The sequence below is a fragment of the Callorhinus ursinus genome, unplaced genomic scaffold (genome assembly GCF_003265705.2).
Source record: "Callorhinus ursinus isolate GAN/ISIS: 27379988/994484 unplaced genomic scaffold, GSC_fseal_2.0 scaffold15, whole genome shotgun sequence".
Lineage (NCBI taxonomy): Eukaryota > Metazoa > Chordata > Mammalia > Carnivora > Otariidae > Callorhinus > Callorhinus ursinus.
Genome location: NW_027397077.1, coordinates 46,079,088 through 46,094,431, shown reverse-complemented (window position 1 = coordinate 46,094,431; position 15,344 = coordinate 46,079,088). Strand labels below are relative to the sequence as shown.

Sequence of the window (15,344 nt, the reverse complement as noted above, 5' to 3'; positions counted from 1 at the left end):
CTTGTTTTGTACAAGAGGAGGGGAGCAGCCGGAGACCAGCTGTCTGATGGTGTATAGTCCCAACGCCTGTTTCTAATAGCAAGACAAATTCTTGATGGAAAATGTACAAAGTAATTGAGCTGGCAAGAAATCAGAAGGAAATACCCAGGCCCCTTTCTTCCTAGTTGTGCACGTATGATACCTCTGAAGCTCATAATCAAGCAGGAAAGAGAACGAAGATTACTCTATTGATATATTTTGATTTTCTTATCTGCTTAGGTGGCTTTCTGGAGTTGTTGGGTTTGGTTTTTAAAGGAATGCTTATACCACAGGAAATCAATTTCAGTACAAAAAATAAAGTCATGTGGAATTTTTGAACACTGCCATACGGTAGATTCCGTATCCTGGTTGTTATAATGAAAATAGAACTCCTGCTTCTTAATTAAAAAAAAAAAAAGATCAAGTATAAAGCTCAGCTTTGTTAGCACCGCTGTGCCTGATGTGAAGTAGGTCATGAAGAAAGTGGCCCCAGATGAGATGCTACATGAAGAAGGAGGAGAGGCAGGTGAGAATGTGCCCATGTGCATCTGGGGCAGCACTCTGGGGCAGACTTACTTGGGTGTGCCTGTCGGTTTCCAGTACCTGCAGAAGAGGTACTGTCCGTCGGCATTGACCAGGTGAGGCAGGTCCTGGTATGGAACGCTCTGCGGGGTCTGCCTGGGAGAACTTTCCTCTGGCATTCTGAAAGGATCTGCAAGTCCTTGAAAGAAAAGAGGACATATTCCAAAGTCAGAAATATGGCAAAACACATAGAGATGGAGAGAAAAGCCTTGTTTGGTGTCAGTAATAATTTTTAAGCAGTTAAAAAAAAAACCCTCCATTTCAAAGATTTTTAAAAACCCATATATTTCTTGCAATCTCTCCGAGACTGAAAAATCCCATTTGTTCTTAAGAAAATGCTCACTTTATTTTTTAAGTGCCTCATTACAGCTTTTTCCCCCTTCCCATCTGTGTTTATTTTAAATCATTTCAGGAAACTTCATCTTAAAGACTATTTTAGCTGTAATCAAGTGGAAATTATAGTCAGCTCTGTGGGTATAAAGACCCAGCTGCAAGAAGACCCATCTATCTTAAAATCCCCAAGGAAGTTTCAAAGGGGCACAATAATGAGGTGGATGATACTCCAATTAATTCCTCCTGTCTGAAATTCCAAAGGTTCCATGACAAACCTGTTTCCATCATGTCCTGGTTTTTGCATTCCACAACCACCACAGCATGAAGGATCAGAGCCAGGCAAATAAGGGCTGTTCCCTCATCTCGGCCGTCACAGGGCAGCATTCAAGCAGCTCCCGAGCCCCTGTCCCCTACCCCACGCCCTGCCCCCAGAGCCTGCCTTTCGGGCTTTAGGGGTGCGGAGCCAGGGAGCCTGTTACCAGCTAGCACTGACAAGCTCTCCGGGGCTCCCCTCCTTCCCCAGGGGCGGGGGAACAGGCGCCTGCGATGCCCCGCTACTAGTTTAGGTCATTACTTTCCTTACACAAACCGATGGAGGGGTTCGGGGACGAGAAGGGCTCGCGAGCCCCGGGAAACTGGGAAACTAGCTCCGCGCACACCGAGGCACCTCGCACACGCACAAATGCGGGTCCCCGAGGCAAAGTCACCCCCGAGGCTCCTGACAAACTTTGCTTCCTGCCTGTCTCCGACAGCGCAGGGAATGGAGCTCTGCAGCTGTCACTGGGAAAGCCACAGGAAAAACCAGGAGACTTCGCCTGGCGTGTGCACGGGGACGGCGGGGACCAGGAAGATGGAGTTGACGGGGACAAGTTGGTTTGGGGGCTGGTGCGAGGGAGCAGGGGAGGGCGCGCGCACACACGCGCACACACAGACACGCGCACCACACAGACACGCGCGCACACACGCGCGCGCACCAGGGGGCGCGGGAGCCCACGCCGAACGCGCGGGGGACCCCCGAGGCTGCTCCCCACCCCTGGGGACGGCACTTGCTGGCTGGGGCGGGGGCCGGGAGGCAGTTACCGGGGCCACGAGCGCCGCTGTCGCGTTCCCCGAGCGCCGCGGGTCCTCGTCTGCGGCGGGCGGGTGCCGGGCCAAGCTGCGCGCCGCCGGCTCCGCGGCGACAGGGCGCGGCGTCTGCGCTGCCACTTTATCCCCGGGCCGGCTCGGCGGCGGGGGCGGCCCGAGGTGGGTGGGGACGCGCGGGACAGGCGGGCGGTGCGGAGAGGCGGCGCCCGGGGCCCACGTGTGCCCGGCCCGCGGGGAGGAGCCGGGGGCACAGCCCGCGGACCCGGCCACGCGCTCCTCCCCGCCCGACCTCGTGGGAGGCCGCGCCCCGGGGTGGCGGCCCAGGGACCGTCACGAGGCCTGGAACCTAGGCGGCTTACCGGAGTGTCAGCGCGGGAGGACTCGCCACACTCACGCGCAACACACCTCGCGCACACAGACCCACGTAAGGACACAAACGCACACCACACATACAGACTGCAAACGCACACGGACCACATGCGTGCCCAGACCCACACCCAGATACTACACGTACAGACACAGAAAACACACATGCAGATGCTACATGTTCACAGGGACACACACCACACATGCAGGCATGCATACACGTCCCCACAGATACACACGCATGGACACATGGGGATGCACAAACAACATACCACACGCACAGACACACAAACGCATACATACTTAATACACAAAGAAGACAGGCGACATCCACAGAGATACACAAACCCACATAGACATACATAGAAAGGAACGCAGAGTGACACACTCATGCACACAGACACCCATAGACCTCTCCAAGCATACAAACATGACATGCACATATGGGCAGACACTCATATCGCGTGCACGCACACACGCACACACTCATACACAGACATATTCACCCCCCCCCAGAGAGACACACATGGTCAGACACACACATAAAAAGCTGGGGTGGGGTGCACAGCTCCCCAGGAGGTAGGGTAGAGGCAGACTGATGTAGGCCTTGTCCCTCTACTTCCAACCCAGCAACCGTCCCCAGGTCCCAGGAGGTGGGCCCCAAACGAAATCTCCGGGGCATCTACACAGGCCAGGGGCAGGTTTGAACAGTGTCCGGTACAACTAGCAATGTAGCCTGTAGGGGTACAGGAGCCAGCCCTGGACTTAGAGTCCAGATCACCTGTTCTAGCTCCTCCTTCCTGTGGGCCTTAATCTCCCCACCTGTAGTGGAGGGAGTGTAGTCCAGATCACCTGTTCTAGCTCCTCCTTCCTGTGGGCCTTAATCTCCCCACCTGTAGCCTGGTTACTACAATACCTGTGTCCCCAAGGAGTGTGACAAATGTCCCGAGCTCACACTGACCTCAGCTGGCCTTTGTGCCTTTCCTTCTTTCACAAATATCTTTACACCATACCAATGTTGAAAAGAACTGCTGTCCTCCAGAAACTGGTATCTCAATGTCACATTGTGTGAGTGCAGGGGGCCCAGGCTGCTTAGAGCCTGTGATCTAACTTAAGAAGTAAAACAATAGCCTTTGAGAAGCTATGAGTTTTAAGTGCCTCCCAGTGGCTCAGCCAGCTCTCTGGCCTCAAGCAGTTCACCAGGCCCAGGACAGAGAAGGGGTAGCTACATGACTTCTCCAAGGGGCAGTGTACAACATCCGTGCAGGACGTGTCTAGACGCGTCTAGAGGCAGCAGCCCTGGGGCAGGGAGCTGGGGGCGGGCTTTCAAGCTGGCCCTGCTAAGTACATTGTATTTACTTGGATGGCAATTTCTTCAAGGCGGGGCAATTGGGGATCTGATGATACGGGTCAAGGGGGCCCAGAGCCCACCAGTCTACCTTGGATGCTGCTGTTGTTTCGGTTTTTTCCAGCTCCAACATTCCAAAACTTTAAATAGACAGTGTGAGAGTTTGGAGGACAGATTTTGCTGAAGTTGTCACAGAGCCTCCCTAGAAATGGTGGTAACAGAGTTTGAAGATTTGCTTGCTCGGTTACCAGCATAAATGAGAGCGTGGTGTGCAGTCAGCAGGTTGGGAAACCGGGAGTTAAGAGATTGAGACTGTGCTATTGTGTATCTGGCTTTTTTTTTTTTCCCTAAGTAAACTTATTTTGAGATACTGGTAGATTCACATGCAGTTGGTAACAAATAATACAGAGAAATGCTGTGTGTCCTTTACCCACTTTCCCCCAATGGTAACATCTTGGGAAACTGTAGGACAGTATCACAACCAGGATATTGACATTGATACAGTCAAGATGCAGAACGTTCCAGAACATTGTGTTGCGCTTTTGTAGCCCACCCCCATTTCCTTCATAACCCTTGCCAGGTGCTAATTTGTTCTCTGTTTCCAAAATTTTCTCATTTCGAGAACTTTTTATGACTTGAATCAACAGTATATGACCTTTTAGGATTCACTGTTTTTATTTAACATTTCCGGGTGGTTGTGTGTAGCATTCTAGGATGTGGATAAACCACACGGTTCGTTGAGAGACTTTTGGGTCATTACCCCTTTGGGCCCTCACAGATAAAGCTGCTTTCGGCACTCATGTAGAGGTTTTTGTGTGAACGTGAGTCTTCATTTCCCGGGACGGTAATTTCTGGGCCATATGGAAATTGCATGTTGTTTAAGATGCAATGTGTTCCAGAGTGGCCATGCCATTTCACATGCCCATCCAGAATGTGTGAGAGATCCAGTTTCTCAGCATCCTTGTTAGCATTCAGTGTTGTCTCTCTTTCTTTCCTTTAGCCTTGTCCACCCCACTGTCTTTTCTCCTCCTCTCCCTCTGGGACTCCATGATCCGATGTTAGATCTCTTGTTATGGTCCCATAGGTCTCTGAGCCTCTCTTCATTTGTTTTCCTGTCTATTTTCTCTCCGTTGTCCAGGTGGGGTAATTTCTAGTGCCCTGTCTTCCAGTTCACTGCAGTGTTGGATGTGTCGAGCACGAGGTGCTTGTAGGGAAGGCTGGATTTGTGGGTCTCGAACTGAAGAGAACAGTCAGGCCAGAGATGTGGGAGTTGGCCAGAAATGATCCTTGTATCTGTGGGATAGAGCACACTCACCTCAGGAGAGTGGGCAGGCAGAGGTATAACTTGGCAGCCTGTGGACTGCATCTGGTCAGAGGAGGTTGAGATTGGCCATTGCTGTGCTTTCAAAATATTTGAATTACTGGCCAACATTCCATGTGATAGTGCTGGTCTCTGGATTTCCTCTAAAAGGCCAAAAGCCTGGCAATATGGGGCCACATTTGTGCCTGACAGTGGTCAGCATTGTGGCTGGATGGAAGCTGCCTTCTTCGGGTGGTGCACGCATCTGCCTGTTTGCCAGCCCCTCTGCTACACCCCCCTAAAGAAAAACTAACTTTCCAAATTGATTCTATGAGGCCAGCATTACCCTGATACTAAAACCAGATAAAGACAATACAAAAAAGAGAACTATAGGCCAATATCTCTGATAAATATAAGTGCAAAACTCCTCAATAAAATATTAGCAAACCGAATCCAACAATACATTAAAAAGAATCATTCACCACGCTCAAGTGGGCTTTATTCCCAGGTTGCAAGGTGGTCCACTATTTGCAAATCAGTCAATGTGACACATCACATCAATAAGACAAAGGATAAAAACCATATGATCACTTCAGTAGATACAGAAAAAACATTTGACAAAGCCCGACATCCATTCATGATAAAAACCCTCAACAAGGGCGCCTGGGTGGCTCAGTTGGTTAAGCAACTGCCTTCAGCTCAGGTCATGATCCTGGAGTCCCGGGATCAAGTCCCACATCAGGGGGGGTTCCCTGCTCAGCAGGGTGTCTGCTTCTCCCTCTGACCCTCTTCTCTCTCATGCTCTCTATCTCTCATTCTCTTCTCTCCCTCTCAGATAAATAAACAAAATCTTAAAAAAAAAAACCAAACCTCAACAAAGTAGGTTTAGAGGGAACATACCTCAATATAATAAAGGCCATACATATATGAAAAACCCACAGCTAACATCATATACAATGGGGAAAAACAGAAAGCTTTTCCCCTAAGGTCAGGAACAAGACCAGGATGTCCACTCTTACCACTTTTATTCAACAGAGTACTGGAAGTCCTAGCCACAGCAATCAGACAAGAAAAAGGAATAATCCAAATTGGTAAGGAAGAAGTAAAACTTTCACTATTTGCAGATGACATGATACTATATATAGAAAACCCTAAGTACTCCACCAAAAAACTACTAGAATTTAGTAAGGTCACAGGATACAAAATCAATGCACAGAAATCCATTGTATTTCTATACACTGATAATGAAGCAACAAAAAGAGAACTCAAGAAAGCAACCCCATTTACAGTTGCACCAATAAAATAAAGTAAAATAAAATAAAATACCTGGGAATAAACTTAACCAAGGAGGTAAAAGAATGGTACTCTGAACACTATAAAACATTAATGAAGAAATTGAAGACAACACAAACAAATGGAAAGATATCCCATGCTCATGGATTAGAAGAACAAATGTTGTTAAAATGTTTATACTACCCAAAACAATCTACAGATTTAATGCAATTCCTGTCAAAATAGCAACAGCATTTTTCACAGAACTAGAACAAACAATCCTAAAATGTGTATGGAATCACGAAAGACCCCGAATAACCAAAACAATCTTGAAAAAGAGAAACAAGGCTGGAGGCATCACAATTCCAGACTTCAAGTTATACTACTAGCTGTAGTGATCAAGACAGTATGTTACTGGCACAAAAACAGACACATAGATCAATAGAACAGGATAGAAAGCTCAGAAACAAACCCATGATTATATGGCCAATTAATCTCCAACACATGAGGCAAAAATATGCAGTGGGAAAAAGACAGTCTCTTCAACAAATGGTGTTGGGAAAACTGGACAGCCATGCAAAAGAATGAAACTGGACCACCTTCTTACACCATACATAAAAATAAAGTCAAAATGGATTAAAGCCCTAAATGGAGATCCAAAACCATAAAAATCTTTGAAGAGAGCACAAGCAGGAACTTCTCTGATGTCAGCCATACCAACATTTTTCTAGATAGGTCTCCTGAGGCAAAGGAAACGAAAGCAAAAATAAACTATTGGGACTATATCAAAATTAAGACTTCTGCGCAGTGAAGGCAACAATTAACAAAACTAAAAGACAACTTACAGAATGGGAGAAAATATTTGCAAACGACATATCTGATAAAGGCTTAGTATCCAAAACATATAAGAACTTATACAACTCAACACCCCCAAATCAAGTAATCTGATTAAAATGCGCAGAAGACATGAACAGACATTTCTGCAAAGAAGATATCCAGATGGCCAACAGACACATGAGAAGATGCTCAACGTCACTCATCATCAAGGAAATGTAAGTGAAAACTACAACGAAGTATCACCTCATACCTGTCAGAGTGGCTAAAATCAAAAACACAAAGAAACGACAAGTGTTGGCTAGGATGTGGGGAAAAAGGAACATTTGTGCACTGTTGGTGGGGCAACAGCCAACAAAATTGGGACAGCCACTGTGGAAAAGAGTATAGAAGCTTCTCAAAAAGTTACCCTATGATCCAGTAATCACACTACTACATATTTACCCAAAGAATTAAAAAACACTAATTCAGAGGCATACATGCATCCCTATGTTTATAGCAGCATTATTGATGATAGCCAAGATATGGAAGCAGCCCAAGTGTCCAACAATTGGGGGTGAAGGGATAAAGAAGATGTGATATATATGTGTGTGTGTGCGTGTGCGCGCGCATGTGTGTGCGTGTGTGTGTGTGTACACATACACAATGGAATATTATTCAACCATAAGAAGAGTGAAATCTTGCCATTTGCAATGACATGGAGGGAGCTAGAGAGTATAATACTACATGAAATCAGGGGTCAGAGAAAGACAAATACCATATGATCTCACTCATGTGGAATTTAAGAAATAAAACAAACAAGCAAAGGGGAAACAGAGAGAGAGAGAGGCAAACCAAAAAACAGGCTCCATAACTATAGAGAACACACTGGTGGTCACCAGAGGGGAGGTGGGTGGGGAGATGGCTGAAATAGGTGATGGGGGTTAAGGAGGGCATTTGTTGTGATGAGCAGGGGGTGGTGTATGGAAGTGTTGAATCACCATATTGTACACCTTAAACAAATATAACACTGTATGCTAACAATACTGGAAGCAAAATTTAAAAGAACAATTAAAAAGCTAACCCTTGAGTGTCTGATTTGTTTCACTGGGTCAGAACATGAGGAAGGGGGTAGGTTTTGGTGGTGGCTGATGAGGTGCTATGTGTATTTCTGGACTTTTGGCCTCTTTGGGACATCCAAGCCAAAGCCTGATGGGTAATAGCCGACACAGTAGGAGAATCGGGCCAGAGATGAGGGCCTGGAAGTAAGTGGTACTTGATGTCATGGGAATGGATTCAATTGCCCAGGAACCATGAACTGGGCGGGGGGCGGGGTAGAAGTGAACCCAGGAGAGATCCTTGTGAGGAGAAGGAGGAGAATGGGGACCGGGAGAGTTTGCCAAGGCGACAGACACAGAAGAAGATTACTTGGAAGGTGTATTTCACAGAATCTAAAGGTACAGCCTGTTGTAAGAAGGACCAACAGGGCCAAGTGCTCTTCAGACGTCAAACAAGAGGACTAGAATGGGTTCAAGAGACTCAATGACAAGGAGGTCATCGTAACCTTGGAGAGAACCCAGTTCATGGATTAACTAGGACAGAAGACAGTCTACACTGAGCTAGGACGTGGGTCAAAAGTAAGTGGAGACAGCTCTTTGAAGAAGTTTTGTGTGAAGAAGAAGTAGTGGTACGTGGTGGCGAAGTCCGTGCATTTTGGAGCCAGACAATCTGGATTCATTTCCGGCTCTGGTGACTTGAACTACACAATCTTGGGCGACTGGTTTACCTTCTTTATGCCTCTGCCAAAGGAGGCTAATTAAGAATCCTGTCTAGCTCATGAGACTTACTGGGATAGAGCAGGTTAGTTGCTTAGCACGCCTGGCATAGGGTAGGCAGGGTGTGAGACCATGTCACCATTATTAAATGAAGGGAATTTATGCATGTGTGAGAAGTTCCCATGAGAACCAGAGTTAACAGTGAATGGTGAGTCTCCTGCCGCCTCCTGTACCCTGGTTCCTGTCCCCGGAGCAACCACCTGGCAGGTTCTTGTTTGGTTTTCTGTAGGTGCCCTGAGGTCTGAGGAGAGTGGAACATGCCAGAAATACCTTGAGGAGGAAGGGAGAAAGTAAGAAGCAAGAGCATCAGAGGGAAGTAACGGCATCTCTGCTGGCTCCATGCTGCTGGGCTTCTCGAAGAGGGGGGACCAAACTGTTGAGTTTGGGTGTTAAGGACAGGGCTTGAGAAACATCTCCTCAGGGGAGTGAGAAGGTCTGTTGTCCCAGGGGCCCCAGTGAATGGCCATTTGCATTGTGACTTTGCAGGTTTCCACTATCTCTAGGTAGACAGAGTCAGAACTGAGTTAGATCATAGGACACCCAACTGATGTCACAGACTTGTCTGGCGTGGGGAAAACCCCACATCTTTGGTGACCAGGAGCACCAGAAGGGAAGTGTTCTGTGTAAAAGTAAAGGAGACACTATCAGAGAGAATTGGGTTTTCCCCTACTCAGGATGACTACTGGGTTTTTCCAAAATAAAGAGAAAGGAAAAAAGAAACACTTTGTAGTCTACACAATACCTACAAAAAAGAATTTACTGGAGGACAGAACCAACAAAGTCATGTACCCAGTGCTGTTACAGAGAGGTCATAAATATCCTTAATGTTGCTGTGACAAGGTGTGTTGATTCTGTTGTTCTGTCTTATTGAAATGGTTGTAAAAATTTTCCCCAAATCATTTCTGCCTTGGCCCCTTTCCCTATTTTTTCCATAAAAAAGTTCCTTCTTCGTAAATTCTTCCTGTAGTGGCACCTGGGTGGCTCAGTTGGCTAAGTGTCTACCTTCAGCTCAGGTCATGATCTCAGGGTCCCGGGATCGAGTCCCACTTTGGGCTCCCTGCTCAGTGGGGAGTCTGCTTCTCCCTCTCCCTGTGCCCCTCCCTGCCCCTTGTGATTTCTCTCTCTCTCTCAAATAAATACACAATCGTAAAAAAATAAAAAAATAAAAATAAAAATAAATTCTCCCTGTAGAGATTTGGGGCCCTTGATCTCCATGGTTAAGAGAGGGCTGCTGGGTATTAAATGTGAAATAAGTTCTAACACAAGTGTGGGTGCAGGAAAGTTCTGGAAAGTTGCCTCCACCCTCCGTCTACCCTTGCACATCAATGGAAGGGTAATGTCATTAGAAGAGATCATTCCAGAATGGCAGGTGTGGCAGTCAAGGCACTTTCCTGCCTTTCCTTGACCACTAGGAATCATGCAGGAAAAACAAAACAGGGAATTTTTGATCCTTTTAGTGTGGTTCCCACAGAAGTTGCATCTGTTGGAATCAAAATAGGAACGTAAATGAATATAGGTGCCCCCATTGCCTCCCTGTGGGAGGGCCCTCACATGGGATTTTGCAGTTGAGGAAACCACATCAGTCCCTTTCCTTGCCCAAGGCTGTATGTGAGGAAGTGGCCGAGCCGGCCTCTAGACCCAATCCATCCACCTCCCGTGTTCTGTCCTTTGCCGCAGGCTGCTGTGTAAACCCAGGCTGCTAGGGAAAATGGATACAGGTGTTCAACATTCAAGGATGAAATAACATTCAGCTTCACAGTGAGAAAGGCCCTCTTCTCTTTCATCTTTCTGATGAGTAAAAAACAAAGTCTTTGTTAGGTTTTTATGTGTCGGTAACATTCCAATATTTGTGCATCTCCCTTTTTAGCCACTTCGTTTTGTTAATATTATTATTCATTTTATTTGTAGGGTTACCTTAAATGTGTGGCAACTGTTCTTTTCTATTTCAAGAAACCTGTTAAAAAGACACGGAGTTTAAAACATGGGTCGATTTAAAGAAAGATATTTGGTAAATTACAGAGCATGTAACATAGATGATGCAAAGCCATAGTGTCAGTGGTGGAATCCTGGCAGGAGAGCTGGGTGTGGGCCTGGCCTCCCCCACTGCCGTGCTCTGCCTCTAGCCTGCATTTCCTGGGGAGGGCTCCTTCCATACCAGCCTGCTATTGCACTTCCCGGATTCAGCTTCCGGTGGGTCAGCATAGGATTGGCCCAGATGGTCTCCAAGGCTCTTTCCAGCTCTCAGAAACATTCTGTGGATGGCTATTTTTGCTATGTATTTAAGCACCAGGGCCAGCCCTATTAGGAAAGGCCATTAAGCACAATCAAATCTACTAAGATGAAAATACTAGTCCCCACCCACACACCACCTTCTTTAAATGCATTTGGCAAGTCCAGAAAGCCAGCAATTAGTAAGTGAGCCCAATCACTATAACGAGATCTGCTCTCAGCGGTAAAGGAGAAATTCCTGCACTGACTAATCTGGTTAATGGAGCGGTTAAAAGTTCTACATGCTGAAAAATATTCCTTTGGGGTCATTATAAGCACAAATAAAATGGACCCCTACAGCAAGTAACAGTGGCAGGTCACACATGTGTATCTTTCTACTTCGTTTTTTGCAAAAAAAAAAATTTTTTTTGGCTTCTTTTGAAATAGATGCGATTGACCTAATGCTAAGTTTTGGTCTTTGAAGGCAAATGAGGTAGTGGTTATGATTAGGTAGGGAAAGTCCAATGATGGGTTGAGTAACTACAGAAACTGCTACATATGTATAGAAATTTCCAGATAATCTAGACAAGGTTGGGGAGGGGGAGGAGCACACTGCACAGTTTTTCTAAATAGTAGCTCTTTTTTTTTTCTGGTCTGTTTTTAATTGGCTGGTTTTGGTTAAAGAGGCCACATGCTATGCTTGTTAGAGGCACAGACCCCGGGGTCTGACTCAGCTCTTGGACTTAGAATCTGTGTGACCTTGGGCAAGTTACTTAGCCTCTCTGTGCTTCCATTTCCTTATCAGTAAAATGGAGGTAATAATAGAACCTGCTTCACAGAACTGTTGTGAAGATTAAACGAATTAACACATTAATGTGCTTAGAACAATGCCTGGCATATAGCAAATCCTTTATGTATGAGGTACAGTATTATTATTGTTATTACTGTTTGTAACACAGCATCAAGTCTCCCCTCTAAGTTGCCTTTGTAAATACCACACACCTGAAAACTGTGTCTTCTGAAATCGTGTTACCTTATACAATATGAAATGTACATTTCAGTGGACATCAAGCAAAATTGGCAAGCTTTGGGGAGGATTTTGTAGCTGGAAGAAGTCCTAGATGTCATGGAATCTAAAGCCATCATTTTATAGGTAAAGCAACTGAGACCAGAGAGGTGAGGTGACTTGCCCAAGGTTGCACAGCAAGTTAGTGGCCAAATCTGAATTAGAAAAAGAGTCCAGTCTCCCACCTTTTGTATCTCAGGGGAACTACATTCTTAATGGGTTCTTAGTGTTTCCAATATGAAAAGCAATTGGAAACCAGGAATCAAGATACTTGGGGGTCTCTCACCCACATCCTGCCACAGACCTATGTCAGATTTCCTCTCATTTCCTTCAAAGCTGGAAGAGATCTATACATACATTGGTTTTCTTTGATTTGTTTGCTGACCACCACCAGGCAATACTTGCTCCTTTCCAAACACAGCTGTATTTCCTTTTAATGAACCCTCCACTGCTGTGTGAATTCTTGGGGGCAACTGTCAAAGTGCCTGCATCACTCTGGCCAACCAGGGCCCACGGAAGCCACTGCACTGTCTCTGACTAATTCTTGAGCAGAGTGACATGGGCTGTGAGGCTCAGGCAGAGCTCACTCATTCTCAGGCTTTCTGGGTGAGGTAGTTGAGTGACCTGCTGCGTGTCCTGGTCCTCATTCCAAGCCAGGTCTTCTAGTCTTTAGTGGGTTCTATGAGCAACCCAACAGACACCTCAAAAAGGCCCCTTGGACTTACATCAGCCATATTTGATTTCTGTTGCTTGCCATCAAAGAACCTTCACAGATACAACTTAACTGGTTGCCTTTGGCTTTCAGAGCCATTGGGAACTGGCAGGTAGAAGGAAGGTCAGGGATGTGGGGAGCAGGAACTGCAGGGCATGCTGTCGAGATGTCTGGGGAGAAGGGAAAGAGCTGAATAGACCGAAGTCTAAAGAGTCTCTCCAGATCAGCCTGGAGAAGGCTCAGCAGCTGGAACACTGGGAAATGGGAATTCTGTCAAGCGGAGAAGTTGGCCTATTTAAGTCCCCAAGAGTGGGGTAGGGCGGGTGGTATGATGCAGCTGACAACTCGGGAACAGGAAAACAGGAAACAGAGAGAGGGAGACTTCCCAGGACTTGTTCCTCCCTCAGGAAAGTCTGCCAATGGCCACAGCAAAACAACCCTGCCCAGGGAGCCCTTGAAAATGAATAAAAACGTGGTTTCAAGGACCATCTTGACAATAGAAGTAAATATTCATTTCTTCTTTCTTTCCTTCATGTAATTTGCATTTACTAAGCAGCTGCTACAAGCCAGATATGGTGCTGGATGCTGGGGCAAGGAGCTAAACCCACCATCTTTCCTCTCATGTGATTTGCAGTCTAAGGAGCAAGAGGGCCAAGAAAGCTACCATCACAGCCAGGGAGGGGAACACCCTGAGGAAGGTGTGCGTGTGGACAGGCTGTGAAGGATAACACAATGATTCATACAAGAAGTCATGTGATGGCAACATTCATCTTCAACAGCCAGAGGAGGGTGTGTGAAGATTCTGGCAGAATCCCAAGCCTGTGACCTGCAGCTTATCTTCTCTCTAATGCGGGCTCTTGTCCCCTTCTGGGCATTGGCATGGAAGAAAGGAACGTGAGTAGGCCACGTTAGGCTTTGCTCTGGTTCCCAAAGTCCCGATGGTTTAACACCCAGGCCCCCTAGGGATGAGCACAGGCATCCAGTGGGTCCTTACTACCAGAGTATGGTCCATGGACCAGCAGCATCAACCTGTGCTAGGAGCTTGTTAGAAATAGGGAATGCCACGCCCCACCCCAGACCCACCGAACCAGTCTGCCGTTATAACAAGGCTCCCAGGTCATTCGTAAGCATGTTAACATTTGAGAAGAGTTAGTTAAACCCTTAGGTGAAATAGAGATATTCATTTAAGGATGGGTTATTTGGAAGGACTCAGGACAGGAGCCCAGCCATGCCAGCCAGGAGTGGTGTGTAACCAATTTCCTTGTGACTAGCAGGGACAAGGGCCGAGGGCTGAAGGAGGGCAGGAAGACTCAGTCAAGACACATCCTGTGGGTTGAATGTCATAGACTTGTCTGAAAAGATGCAAGAAGCCAGTTTCATCTATTTATTTGGGTCCTTTCTCTTTTCTTTTTAATAAGCCCGGCTTGGGGTTTATTAATTTTATTAATTCTTTCGAAGATCCAGTTCTTTAGTTTCGTCGATCTGTTCTACCATTTGTTTGTTTGTATATCATTTATTTCTGCTCTAACCTTTATTGTTTCCCTCCTTCTGCTGGCTTTAGGCTTTATTTGCTATTTCTTTTCTAACTAGTTCCACCTAAATTTCAGATAAACAGGGGCGCCTGGGTGCCTCAGTCGTTAAGCGTCTGCCTTCGGCTCAGGTCATGATCCCAGGGTCCTGGGATCGAGCCCCGGGCTCCCTGCTCAGCGGGAAGCCTGCTTCTCCCTCTCCTTCTCCCGCTGCTTCTGTTCCCTCTCTCTCTGTCCAATAAATAAATAAAATCTTAAAAATAAATAAATTTCAGATAAACAGGGACTTAATTTTCAGTTTATTAGTACATTCCATGCAATATTTGGGACATAGTTATACTAAAAAGTTATTCATTGTTTATTCAAAATTCAAATGTAACCAAGCATTCTGTACTTTTAGTTGCGAAATCTAGCAACCCCAGTCTACCAGGACCCAGGCGTTACCTCTCAACACCTAAAAGAGCTTCAAACTATTAAAACAAAAGGATTAAGAAGATCCCAAATGACAGAATGAGTCACTTAAATTTAGGATGTGTGTATAGTTAATTATAACATTTTCAACCCAGATATGAATGCAGTTGAATCACCAGCTTCTCCCTACAAGCACATAAGAGCCAGAGGTGGCAAAGAGCTTGGTAAGTGGTATTGGAAAAATAACACTGAATTTCTACCTACTGTCACATGGACTGGACACCTACAGATGAAAGGTAGACTTAAAAAATTAATAGAAGAAAAGGCAGGAGAATATCTTTATTACCCAGATGGAGGAAAAATATCTTCAATTAAATTTTAAAAACACAGACTGTGAAAGAAAGAAAGAAAGAAAGAAAGAAAGAAAGAAAGAAAGAAAGAAAGAAAGAAAGAAAGAAAGAAAGA

The 15,344-nt window shown here is 46.0% G+C and overlaps 1 protein-coding gene across 3 annotated transcripts in view; it reads right to left on the bottom strand.

The window, feature by feature from the left end:
- MGLL (monoglyceride lipase) overlaps nucleotides 1-15,344 on the bottom strand; it is a 129,358-nt gene that overhangs the window by 109,765 nt on the left and 4,249 nt on the right. The window contains exons 1-2 of one of the 3 annotated variants that reach the window (XM_025885418.2): nucleotides 2,014-2,169; nucleotides 595-739 (exon numbers count right to left, since the gene is read on the bottom strand). In XM_025885418.2, coding sequence (XP_025741203.1) covers nucleotides 595-719 — 125 coding nt within the window. In that variant the 5' untranslated portion in view covers nucleotides 720-739; nucleotides 2,014-2,169. Of the gene's footprint in view, nucleotides 1-594; nucleotides 740-1,208; nucleotides 1,336-2,013; nucleotides 2,170-15,344 lie in introns of those variants that run through there. The other 2 variants (XM_073901736.1, XM_025885419.2) reach the window with 2 other exon arrangements.